Source organism: Phaseolus vulgaris, chromosome 2 (assembly GCF_051622355.1).
Source record: "Phaseolus vulgaris cultivar YP4 chromosome 2, ASM5162235v1, whole genome shotgun sequence".
Lineage (NCBI taxonomy): Eukaryota > Viridiplantae > Streptophyta > Magnoliopsida > Fabales > Fabaceae > Phaseolus > Phaseolus vulgaris.
Window position 1 is genome coordinate 26783239 of NC_143499.1, and position 12795 is coordinate 26796033.

Genomic DNA, 12795 nt, shown 5'->3' on the forward strand with positions numbered 1-12795 from the left:
TAACAATAAGCAAACATTTAATCCTTTTACCATACAACCAATATCATATATACCTTTATAGAGATTTTTATTGTGGTAAAGTTTGGCTTAATCATATATGTGAATTCATAAACAATAATGTAAGAGTAAACTATATCCCATATGCAATTACTAGCGTAATATCATTTGTATGTACCTTTTAGAAAGGCGTCAGTGTATCATTCATCACTAATGTAAACACCTAATTGAAAATAAAATTCAGATAATAAATCAAGAGATTTAAAACTTGTTTAATTTATATAAATTAAATCACAAGTTCGACTGTGGTTCTTTTCAAATGAACTGTCTTGGAAGAAAAAAATGGTCTCAGTACAGAAGTCCCAATTATTTTTTCTTAAATATTGATCTACTGGGTACGGTCTCTACTCTAATTTCGATTTTATCAACTGCTGAACAATCAAGATTCTTTGCCACACTTGTCATAGATTCCATTTCCTCATTTGGATGAGCCAGAAGCTCAGTTTGGAATTGAATAACCTTTTTTTCCGTCAATTGTGCCATAATTTTATATATAAAACTAAAATTGATGTGGGGACAGCACCAGTTATCATTCTTCTTCATCTTCACTACTCTCAATGAGAACAAGATTTTTCTTGGTCTTCGACCTCTTTGCTGCTCTACCATCAGTTTCTTGTTTATCAGTAAGCTCGGAATCCGAATATTTTTCAATTTGCTGAAGTATTCTATTGCCGTACTTTTCTGTCTTCAATTTTCCAATTACCTTCTCCAACTGCACACAAACAAAAATCATAACTTCGGTCTGGATAACATCAAAACTATTTTATAAGGTGTGTGGATGAGCACTGATAGAATAATGGAATGGAGTGAAAACGAATATTGAGCTCCATTATTTGGATTGTTAAAAATATAATGAAATGGAGAGGAACTTGATGTCATGTATACACTTTCCTTTCTTCTCATGTTTCAGAGGGTGGTATAGGATGTGGAAGTATGGAGCCATTAATTTTTTCCTTTCAATTACAAAAATATCTAAATTAATGAAATAGTATATTTGCTTGATATTTTTCCATTCCATTTCTCTTTATTACACTTTTTTTTTCTATTCCCCGTTTCATTCGAATCCACTCAACATTACGTATCCAAACATACTTAAAACTTGCCTGTTCCAGTGAGTTTGGTTTTTGAGAACTTAACAAGCTGATTTGTTCAGTGGATAAGACTGAGTGTGGGAGTATTCCTCCATGGGCAGAGGACAGTTCTTTTCTCAGCTCATCAAGCTTTAGCTCCAAATCAGAGGACTCAAGGCTGCGCTTCACTGATCTTAAAGCAGCTTTAGTTCGGTGTTCAGTGTAAATCTCAAGTGTCACAGATTTCTTCCCTGCACATTAAACGATGACAATCGAAGAAGCAGAGTTAAGTACATCTGGACTGTGCAACAAATGAAACATAGAAAATCTGATATTTTCAAACTCTATTGAGTAATAATTAGCACCACCATGGACAGCTTAAATAATAACCAAACAGTTTACAAGTAGGTCATCAACATGTGACAATGACACTTTGAAAATCGAATGCACACACATACACCGGCACTTTGGAGGAATAATCAGAAGTGTTCAGTGATACGATGTAAATTGGTGCAAGCATGGCCATAAATCAGAAAAAAAATCAACCGACTTTATCAAAACAGACTATCATTAACGAATTTAACGGTTGAATGAAAGAAATAACACAGCACAAATGCAACATAAGACTTTAATAAGGCTTTCCTGTGATAAATTAACTTTATTATAGATTAACATCTTTGATAGGAAATCATGAGTACCTTGTAGTATTTGCTTGGCCAACGGTCCCACAGCAATGTAAGCATTTGTGGCATAAGCTGTATGCTGAAATTCTTCTTTCTACATCAAGAAAAGGTTTGTTCTAAATAAACCCGCTAAAATATTGAAAAGGTACACTTTTGCACTGACAGATCAAATGTGAAAGCTTGGAACTTCAAAATTAGAACTGATAGCTAATGCAATTCAAAGTAAAATCATTATGAAATATATCTCCCTTATATTTATAAGTCTTGACATTCAAAGTTCATATGATGTAAATAACATGTTTCGTGTTGATCTTACTTTTTCTTCACAGGTTTTGTTTTTTCCCTTTTACTTAAACTAATATCATGATACTGTGATTGTTAAACTGGTTCCAGGTCTGCAGATGTTATGGGAAAGCAGAAACTCTTTTCACTAATTTTACGAGGTATCCTCAAGAAATTTTAATTGTTTTTGAATTAATTGGATTCATCTGGGTCACAGTTGAGTGTTTGAGGGCTGTGATAAATCCATGCTTCATATGAATCACACTTTATGTAAGGGACTAAGCAAAATGAAGAATACTCCAGATGTTCAGCGAAAATCATGAAATAAAATGTGCAGTTTTACTGCAGAACAGAAAGTTAAGACTGGTGTCTTCCAAATGTTGCATCGAAAGTGGGATTACTTTTGTCCCAAATCCACAACGACTTCCACAGTTCAGTTCTGTTGGTACTGAAACAGAACAACAAACTAACAAATAACCATTGATAATGATCAAACAGATAAGCCAAACAAATGGACATCGATAATGATCCTACAGTTTAGCCTCAAAAGTACATGAAAGGATAAATCATAAAAATCAATCAGTGTTTGTTCTTTCATTTTTACTTGAAAATGTAATGAGGTTGTCTTACCTTGTCTATAATATGCACAATTAATTTTAAGAACAAGAAATATTTATAACTTTCAGTGATGAGGGAACAATGTATTTACCAAAAACCGCCCCAATAAAAGGTGTAAGATAAGTTGCTCATTATCCTCGCGCTTCAACTCAGAACCTGGACAATTAATATAGGAAGATATGAGATTCATATTTGTGATAAATTACATCCGAGAAACATATTAAGATTAATACATGATAAACATTGCAAATTTTGTGAATTATGAAAAGGAAAAGAGTAGAGTTATTTTTATTTTGAATGAAGTTTACAAGAGCAGTTAGCACATCCAGCAGCTTGGGCGTTGTATTCTTATTTATTTATTTATTTCTGATGTCTTCACACAATGATTTGGTTGACTTTTCAGCCCCAGGTCACTCCTCCAACCTTATTGTTAAATCATGTTATGGGTAAGACAAAACCATAGGGGAGGACTGATCATGCCCAAAGGTCTTAGTACTTCATAGCAAACAATCTAGCCAGCTAAATATTAAGTATAAAAAGAGCAGAGAAAAAAAACCAACCTTGCTTCTTCTGTTTTATTTTCATTTTATCAACTAATTGCAACATCGTTGACCTCTGATCATTTACTTGCATATCTTGCAACAATGAAACCATCAGTTTTGCATGATCTGTAAAGTATCCCCATGTTAAGGTTGGGTAAATAAAATGGTAGTTAAGAAATAGGAAAATGTTCAGAGATTAAAAGGAAGAAAAAAAAAAGGAAATCATTCACTTTAATACGAAATATATGGTAAATGAAGAGTAGAAGGTATAAATTGAACTACAAGTCAGAGCAACGAACCAGAGACATCCATTTCTTTCACCTCTCTTGAGAATGCACAAATGTCACACATCCCTGTAACATCAAGAGTATAAATATATCAGGTCAGAGAGAGCATGCAACATGAGGTCAGAGAATAAAAGAAAAGTAAATGACGAGATTGAAAGATACCATTGCACTCCTGAAGTGGCTCAGCAAAATGTCGGAAAAAAGCACTTCGTCGGCATTGTTTTTTGGACTGCATTAAAGAGAACAAAAATTACAATTATTGTTGCAAGTAAAGAGTTTTGGTAGATAAGGATGTAAAGAGAGAGAGAAAAAAGAAACCTTGATAATATTCTCATGTATTGCGACATGATACAAAATACTAACCAAATACTTCTATTTATGCTAAATACACAACTAATCCTGATTAATAAAAGGAGCTCTTAACTTCCCGAGGATAAAATCCCTAAGACAAGGGTCCTAAAGAAAATCCTAAAAATGAATAACACAATTACACACCCCTTCTTTATTTGTAGATATTCTTTCAATTTGATTTATAATAATTCAACAACTTAAGAGCATAATCAGACAAATGAAAAGAAGAAAGAAAGGCACTCAGTCCAGCATACAGAAAGGACTGAAGCATATATTCATACTTTAACATCTTTGTTTCATGTATATTCACACTTCAACAGATAGGCTAGGGAACCAATAAACCTAAAAAATTAAGAAACCCACCTAAACAATAAGGGGAAGGAGAAAAAAATCAATATTCTAACTTTAAAACTTCAAAAAAACTGAGAAGAGATCAACTACCAGTAAAACTTGATATTACAGAAGAAATTACCTGACAATATCGTACTATGTCATAGAGATTCTGCAGTCCCGAATTTTCATAGAAGACCATTGAACTCTGAGAAAAATTGTTACGATATCTGATCACATAATCCAGCAATCCATATGCAATATGTAGATTACTTCCAAACTTGAATAGATTGATTATATTTTTATCTCTGTCAATATAACTTTTTATCTCATACTATATTCTTAAATGAAATTGGTGCCAAAATAGACCTCAAATATCCAACGCAAAATGTCTGAGCTCAAAAGATTCAAAGGTCTTATCTCCAGCAAGCTCCAGTTTTTGCAGAAAAAGATAATTGGACATGAATATGCAAAAATTTATAGTCGAGTGTTGCAAAGTCTCACCTGGCGGGGAACATCACCGGGTCTAAAGTACAGTATGCATTCAGAAGGAAGTCCATCTCGGCCAGCTCGTCCACTTTCCTGTAAAAAGAGTTACATAAGAATCATCTCTGGGCTTTCTTTCACCTGCCAGCCTAAGCATTTAGGATCAATAGTCCTTTGTATTAAAGGCTCATTGCAACCCCCATTATCTTCATAAAATTGATTTTAACACAAGGTTTCAGAAGCATGGGCTTTATCAATGCTTCAAGCCCAAAAGACTTTTGCATGTGAAATTATGTTTAAATAAAAACCATTCCTAGGCCTAGGCCTTGACCCAACAAATTAAGCTTCTAGAGAACATAGAAAGGTTATCGAACAGAAGAAAATCTTAATAGGATCAGGGCAAAACCTGGTAGTATGTTTCCATTGATTTACTCAAGCTATGATGGATGACAAACCTGACTACATGAAAATATCTAGCGTTAAATGTTATCAGCTTCAATGAAGGTAAAGCAAATACAATGTGCATGCACATCCAGTGGGGATGTCACTTGCAAAAATACTCACAAAATAAACTCCATTATCCACCAATGCAAGCATGAATTTGAAACAATTAAATCATGTAAATAATCTTGATAAAGATATCTCTAAGACTCCAGCAAAACTCTGACCGAAAGAGGCATTAATTACAAATCAATAACACCCCCTCAAAAAGGAATATTGATTTTCACAGTCATAAAGAGAACCCTTGTCAAACAATACATCAGTCATGAAAATAAGTGAAATGCATATGCACAATAGTATGACACTGAGTCTGAGTGTATCATGTTTTAGTGGTGAACATGTGAAAATAAACCGCTGTATTGCATTTATCTTTTCATATAGAAAACAATTACAGTTGTAAAAAATGTCATAGATGGTATAACACAACAATTATAGAGAACATAGAGCTGAGGAATTTTTGGCATACTAACCATCTGGTTTGTTGATTCCCATACCAAAAGCTACCTGAAATGAATAAAAAACTCAATGTCATAAAGGATGGAAGTAACAAAAGCACGTGTCAACCTCACAGGGAAACAGTCGTAATGATACATACTGTACCAACGATGACCTGCAGCTTGTTATTGCTCCACCTGTGTGATAAAAATCTCCATTAACTCATTTGGTAGTGCCATCATCATATCATTTACAAACTATTATACATTCACAAATATGAATGATGTGTAAAAACCGGGCTGGTCTCAAATTTTATGAGATATAATAAATAGAACAGCCATATGCTATCTCTGAAACTCTTTCATACTATTTAACAGGGCCCAAGACTGGCAATTGAAACCTACACCCAAATTCAGTCAAGGTCTTCTAAAATAAGTATTCATAGGTTAATGTACAAGACAGTGCTAACAAATCGTAGACAATACTGAAATCAAGGCATCTGTATTCATTTAGTTCCTAAAACACTGGCAAGTAAGACTTTAGCATTCAGTGACGTATTCAACACTAACAAATAAAAGAAAAGATGTTATCTTGGAAGAAAATTAGAAGTGATATGTAAAAATGACAACATTTTGAAGATTACTTTACCGCATATGAACCTTTTGCCGAGCAATTACATCCATATCTGCATGATAATAATCAGCTGAAATTCTTCTCTCCCTCAACTCCTTCGCAACCTAAAATAGTCTTGACAACAAAAGGGTTGAGTACATACTCTACCTCACAAGATGCATATGACAAAGGGGCACAAATATATTGACATTCAAAGAAAATAGAGCAGACACTATATCAGAATTCTAGATCATGCTGAAAGTATTTTTGCATTGGAAGCAGAAGATAGAATGCAATGAAAAAAAAAAATTGGATACAAAATTCTCCCTATTTAATTCATTGTGCGAGCACAGTCAGCAAGGGTAAGTTCCCATCTTGGGCTATATTTCCTTAAAGTTTTCATTTTTTGGAGGTGTGGGGGAGACTACTATACACCCCAAAAAAATTTCAATAATCATAGCACTTTCTGGAACTGATCCTTAAAGATGCAGACATTTTATCACAACCAAAGACACCGAAGGCTTGCAAATGCCATGCAGCACAAAATTTTGAATCCACTGAAGTTGCTAAATAAAATGAGCACATAAGATCCTCAGCAGTTTGTGAGCAAATTCTGAGCACCAGAAGGTTCAAATAATTTGTTCAATACCTATATGGAAAGCAGGGGAATCTTGGAATGATCATTAATAATTATATTGCTAATGAATATTCTCTGCCAATACAACTAATATTTTATAGTTTTATTATTGTGTATATATTCAATAATTGCAAGACATATTACACAAATTAGAATTGAAAAATAGAAATTGTAAGAGATAAAGATAATAATAATAATAATAATATGATACTAAAATAATTACAGAAAAGGAAATAATATTAAAATAAATTTTAAAATTAAGTCATGATAATCAAATATATTTATAAAAACTTCAGAAAAAATAAAACAATTTTACAGTATTCAAATAAAAAATGGTTAAAAATATAATTTAGTCTCGTGTGGCAAACTCTCAATTAGGTCCCTGTACATAAAAGCTTATTAATGCAGTCTCTATACATATAAACATTATCGATTTGTGAGAATACTTATATTCTATTATAAAAGCATGTTTAGACGTGGTCAAGTGAATGTGAATGGTTAGTTGTATATCCTTATGGAAGGAGACTGCTGTAATTCTCAAACAATATAGTTGATTTGTTGTTTGACGTTTATCACCAAAATTATAACATTAATTATGTGGATGTTACAAAACAGCTGGGTAGAACACCAGAAAGAAGCTGAAAAGAGAAAACACGATCCCAACCCAAAGCAAATTTAAGGGTTGAGAGATAATCTATAAACGTGAGCAGTGTGCTTCCTTGAGGACATTATTTGACATTCAAAATATGTATGCCTAATTGTTAGAAGAAAGACATAATAATCAAGCATACCTGTTCACATTCCTTCCTAGAGAAGCAATAAACAATCCCTGATTTATTATTTGGATAAGATTCTTGAATGAATTGTGCAATTTCATCAATGACTACCTTCCCAACTGATGACTTTTCCTTTACCTGCAGTGTAAAATATGAAATTATTTTAAACTTCATACTAAAGCAAAGAGTTTAACTTACTTGGGGAGGGGAGAGGGGGCACACCACACGTATAAAAAAGTTAAAAAACCTGTTAACGGACATTAGCTACAAAAATACCATATAAAACAAATTTGGCCGATTGACTGTGCTAACAAATTTGACGCATCTAGGAATATGCAACATCTCTGTCAGATCATTTTGGACCCTCTGAGTAGCAGTTGCCTGACAAATAAATGTCATCAATGTAAATGAAAATTAAGTATGAAAAGAATCTCCAAATCTAATAATTTTATTTGTAATACATAACAGAAACTTGAGATAAAAGCTTACAGTCAAAGCAACCATAGGAACATTAGGGAATTGTGTCTTGAGAATACCAAGGCTCTTGTAGTCAGGTCGAAAGTCATGGCCCCACTGACTACAGCAATGTGCTTCCTGCAAAGCAAACCAACCAGAAATTCTATTGGTATACAACCAATGCAGCATTGATATATCACAGCCATGAAAAGTCCTCAGGGTCTTCTAAACCACAAAATAAATACAAAAGATGAGTGACTAACAATCCAAAATTCCAGAGAACTTTGTCTCTGCTGTTGACAAACACAATTTCACAATCTACAATGAATCGATGCTCAGTTGAATTTAGTCAACAGGCTAATAAATCAGCAAATGAAGCAAAATACAAAAATATTCCCAGTACACTTCTGCACTCATTCTTAAAATCAACAAGTCAACAACCATTGACATTCATAAAAAGATGAATTTGGCAAACATAATACAAAACAAGTCTATACAGCATCTCACTTTGAACTCACATCAATTGAAATTAGAGAGAGACGACCAGCATGATGGCATTTTTCAAGTTTTGACATAAACCTCTTGCTCTTTGATATCTTTTCTGGAGTGACATACAATACTTTGAGGTCCCCCTCTCCCTTCTCCAAAGCCTTGTATATGAACTTCTCGTCTCCCTTATTTGTTGAAGTCAACATATACGCAGGAATGCCCAATGCAGTCAAACCCATTACCTGAAGCAATCGTCCCCACCCAGGGGAATAAAAGAGGAAGAAAAAACAACCTTTTTAAATTTAAAAAAAAAAATCATTGACCACAAATTTGTACTGGATTTTTAACATAATGAAATGCACCTGATCTTGTATTAAGGAAAGCAAAGGACTGACAACTAGAGCAATTCCATCACGAAGAACAGCAGGAAGCTGATAGCAGAGACTCTTGCCACCACCTGCAGCCATAATAACCAGAACGTCTCTTCCACTCATAATGGCATTAATTATCTGTCATCAACACATAATGGCATTAATTATCTGTCATTACTATGTTAATAAAATTTTACCCAAAAGCCATAATCCATACATATATACAAAAAAAATATTCACAAACTATGATTTTGATTGTCTGATCGTCAATATGCTCATAACAGCACAGGATAACAATGCCCAACTTTTAGAATCTAAAAATTGAGAGCAAAAAAATCAAAGCACCTAAAAAAGAGTTAAACACACTTAAAGAGAAAAAGTGTTTAAAAGATCTTAACTTGGATCTCATCTCACTGTTTATTCATATTCCTACATTTACAAGGATCGGATGCTTGCAACATAAGCATAAGGAAAGAGAGAAAAATGAAACCGCTAGATACAACACAAAACAGTTTTTTTACTCAGAAGATAATATAAATTATTCTAACAAACACATTAACACAAAGAAACTAAGTAACAAAGCAACTAACTATTATGAAACATGAATCAGGTAAATAACTTGTCAGATTTAATATCCCTACTAAAAAAAATTTTAAGGCCTAATTGTTTAACTAATCGATAACCCACAGCATTAAGCTTGTAGACTTGAAACCAAAAGGCAAGGTTTGGAACAAGCTGGAACTCCAACAGCCAGTACAAAATTTAGAAATCACAGGAATACAGCATTTGATAACACGCTTAACATGAAGTGACAAAGTACAACCCTTTACTGTGACATCCCACTTCGTTTCTTTACTATTAAAGGAAAGAATAAATTACATTGATACCCCTTGAGGCATCAAATTTGCCCCAATCCCCTCCAGACCTCCTTTTTACTCATACATTAACCTCTTTAATTGTTCCAAGACATTACACTGACACTCCTTACACATAACATTAACTCTCTTAATCGTTTAAAAAAATCACACTCTATATTGTGTACAGGGAGATTGCCTAAAAAAATAGGGAGTTGTGTGCCATCTCAAGAAACCACAGGAGTGTGAGCGTATTATACAATAAAGGAAATGGAGAATGTGCAATCTCAATCCTCAACTTCAGTTCAGTTCAGAACAAAACAGTGAATAGGTGTCTTCAAAGGAACAAGATTAGAACATTTGTTTTTCTACCCCTTTCAATTATTTTTTTAAAATGTTCCATTCTTAGTTACCTCTCTTTGATTTGCACGGTAGGACGAAATGCCAAAAACATTCAACCTAACATCATCTGCTCTGGAATCCCATCCAAATGTCCCACTCCAATCTTCCACGGCGCTTGAAGCCACATTACTGGCCTCGTTTCCAGATTCCTTACACGCTTCCAAAATAGCACTCAACTCCGATTTTCTCTCGTACAAATTCTCTTGTCTCTCAATCAACGCCCTTATTTGTTCTGCAAAGAGAAATAATTCTATTTCTAAATAAAATTGATAACAAATTCGCCTGCACCATTTGGTGAACATAATCGTTACGATGAAGTGAAACCGTTTTGTTTGCATTATCGTGACAACTGTTGCTACAAATTTAGGCGAGTAGTTCGTGGCATTAACACTGTGATATTGAAAGGATTGAGGAAGAAGCACCTTGAACATCTTGAATCTCGACCTCGACGTTCAGAAGCTCCTCTAGAATCTCGTTGCTCTCCATCACAGAACAGTTTCAGTGTGAGAGCAACGCAAGACAACCCTAAAAGCCGACGACGGTCTACACCAACGGCTTCGTTTGAACTTTGATGGTTACGTTACTTTGCAGGGCAAAATTATATTATTCTTTTTCTTCCTTTTAGTCTTTATAAAAAAAAGTATGTTTTTAGTTATTTAAATCTAAAATAAAATAATTTACTTTGGTTTCTATGTTTAAATGTTTTTATGCAAGTGTCACCTCAAAATAAATGTTTATTAGTCTTAATAATAATTATGATAGTTTATTTGATCATGAAGATATCAAATTAAGGTGAATTGTTAGTCTTAAGAAGAGGCTCCTGTGTTCGCTTCCCCTGCAACTTGCCCAATGACTTCCTAAATTTTGTAAAATATTACAAATTATAATTTAGTTTCTTGTTTTTTTAATAAATAAATAAATGGTATTGCAAAATAAAATAAAACACCACCATTACACAAAGCAATAGACACAATGTTGGGATTAATTATTTGGAGTTTAGAGTTGAATTCGAAAAGAGAAATTTAACCAGTTTCAAGTGGTTCACATGGAAGAAGATTGAGAAGGTTAGGGAAAATAAGGATGTTGTTGGAATATGCTCTGGAACACACAGAGATACGCGTATACAAAAGTGTCACTCTTGTGTCACTCTTTGTACCACTTAGTCAAGTAAAACTATCATTTTTTAACAAAGGTAATGAAAATTTAACATAAATGACTAAAATATATACTTTTAAAAAAAATTGGGACCGGATTAATTTTTTTTTAAACTAGTAAATTGAATATTTTATATCTAAAATAAATGTGAGAACAAAAATATTATTAAAATTTAGTTTCACGCAGTTGTATCAAAGGTGTCATCTGCTCAGTCTCAGACATCTTCTCGCTCGTCATGTTTCGGGTTGATACCATCTACTTTCCTCTTCACGTCTCCTGTCCCCACAGTGGACGTCAATTATTCTCGAACGAAGTTAAAACCAAGATAACAATTCGAATTGTTTTTCTACCTCCTCGATTGGTTGGTCTGTATTTCTATTCCTCTCAAAGGAGTTCCTTGCTCCTCCCCTCAATCTGGCACAAAGTCCATATTCAGATGCTACCTTCAAAAGGCATTACGACGTTCAAATCATAATTAAGTATTCAACACTCTGTATTCTGAGGCGTGTATAATGACGTATCTGGTTCTTGGATTTTGTGCCTAATTATATGATTGTCATGAGTCATTTCTTATTGAGTCAGGTTAAGGAACAAAGTCATATTTAGAAGTGTATTACCTAACTCTTGATCGCTAATTAAATTAACCTCACTAATACTACTTAGTGTCAATCGATGTAATGACCGAGTACCGAGTCATAACCTCAGTTGTGGAGCCCATGAGAATTAATTAATCTCTTTTAACATTTACTTTTTCTTTATTTATTTAATCATTTGGAACACACAACAAAATAAAAAAAATAACATGTCCATAACAAATATGTGACCAGTTTCTTGTAAAGGAAGTCATGATATTGTATAAAGATTTATAGTTGAGATCTATATCATATACAATGTTAGATAAATAAAATAAATATTAATATTTGAGTTCAAATTTGTACATTTTTATAATTTTATAAGTATTTAATTGTTTTTGATAGAAAATACAAATATTTAATGATGTTTATTTTAATTAAATTTATGAAATGTTATAAATGATTAATTTATTATATTTTATATTTTGATTTGTAATAACAATTTTTGTTGAAGACGTGTGTTTTATTCTTTCTAGTCAATTTTTTCTTAATATTAGTGTTTCAAAATTTGATTTAAGCTAAACTAATAGATATAAGTTTTATATCTTAAAAACAAACAATTTTAAAATTTATCTTAAAATTGAAACTTAATAAAAGAATAATTTAAAATTTATTTTTATAATGGATAATTGGAACAAATTAAGAAAAATTTAAGAAATAAACGATCAATTAAAAATAAAATAAAAGACTAAACTAAAACTTTCAAAGAAAATACAAAAGAAAAATATAAACCAGTCTAAAGATTTTTTATAGATTTATTATCGTTTAT

General features: G+C 32.8%; 1 protein-coding gene across 4 annotated transcripts; it reads right to left on the reverse strand.

The window, feature by feature from the left end:
• Positions 1-256: 256 nt before the first annotated feature.
• Positions 257-10841, reverse strand: RECQL2 (RECQ helicase L2). 4 transcript variants are annotated; one of them, XM_090298448.1, is made up of 20 exons: positions 10662-10841; positions 10251-10471; positions 8975-9069; positions 8642-8854; positions 8157-8261; positions 7944-8048; positions 7683-7805; positions 6291-6379; positions 5803-5839; positions 5678-5711; positions 5113-5165; positions 4725-4802; positions 4363-4428; positions 3702-3768; positions 3552-3605; positions 3271-3378; positions 2802-2866; positions 1826-1904; positions 1161-1378; positions 257-769 (listed from the first exon to the last, which is right to left on the reverse strand). In XM_090298448.1, the coding sequence occupies exons 4-20, from the start codon at positions 8849-8851 to the stop codon at positions 587-589; spliced, it is 1674 nt and encodes a 557-aa protein (XP_090154574.1). In that variant the 5' UTR covers positions 8852-8854; positions 8975-9069; positions 10251-10471; positions 10662-10841; the 3' UTR covers positions 257-586. The 4 variants fall into 4 exon arrangements, 3 of the variants coding, with proteins under 3 accessions (XP_090154574.1, XP_068468832.1, XP_090154575.1); XM_068612731.2 differs by having other exon boundaries at positions 8975-9121; positions 10662-10836; XR_016518575.1 differs by lacking the exons at positions 257-769; positions 1161-1378; positions 1826-1904 and having other exon boundaries at positions 5113-5161; positions 8975-9121; positions 10662-10836.
• Between the last annotated feature and the right edge of the window lie 1954 nt (positions 10842-12795).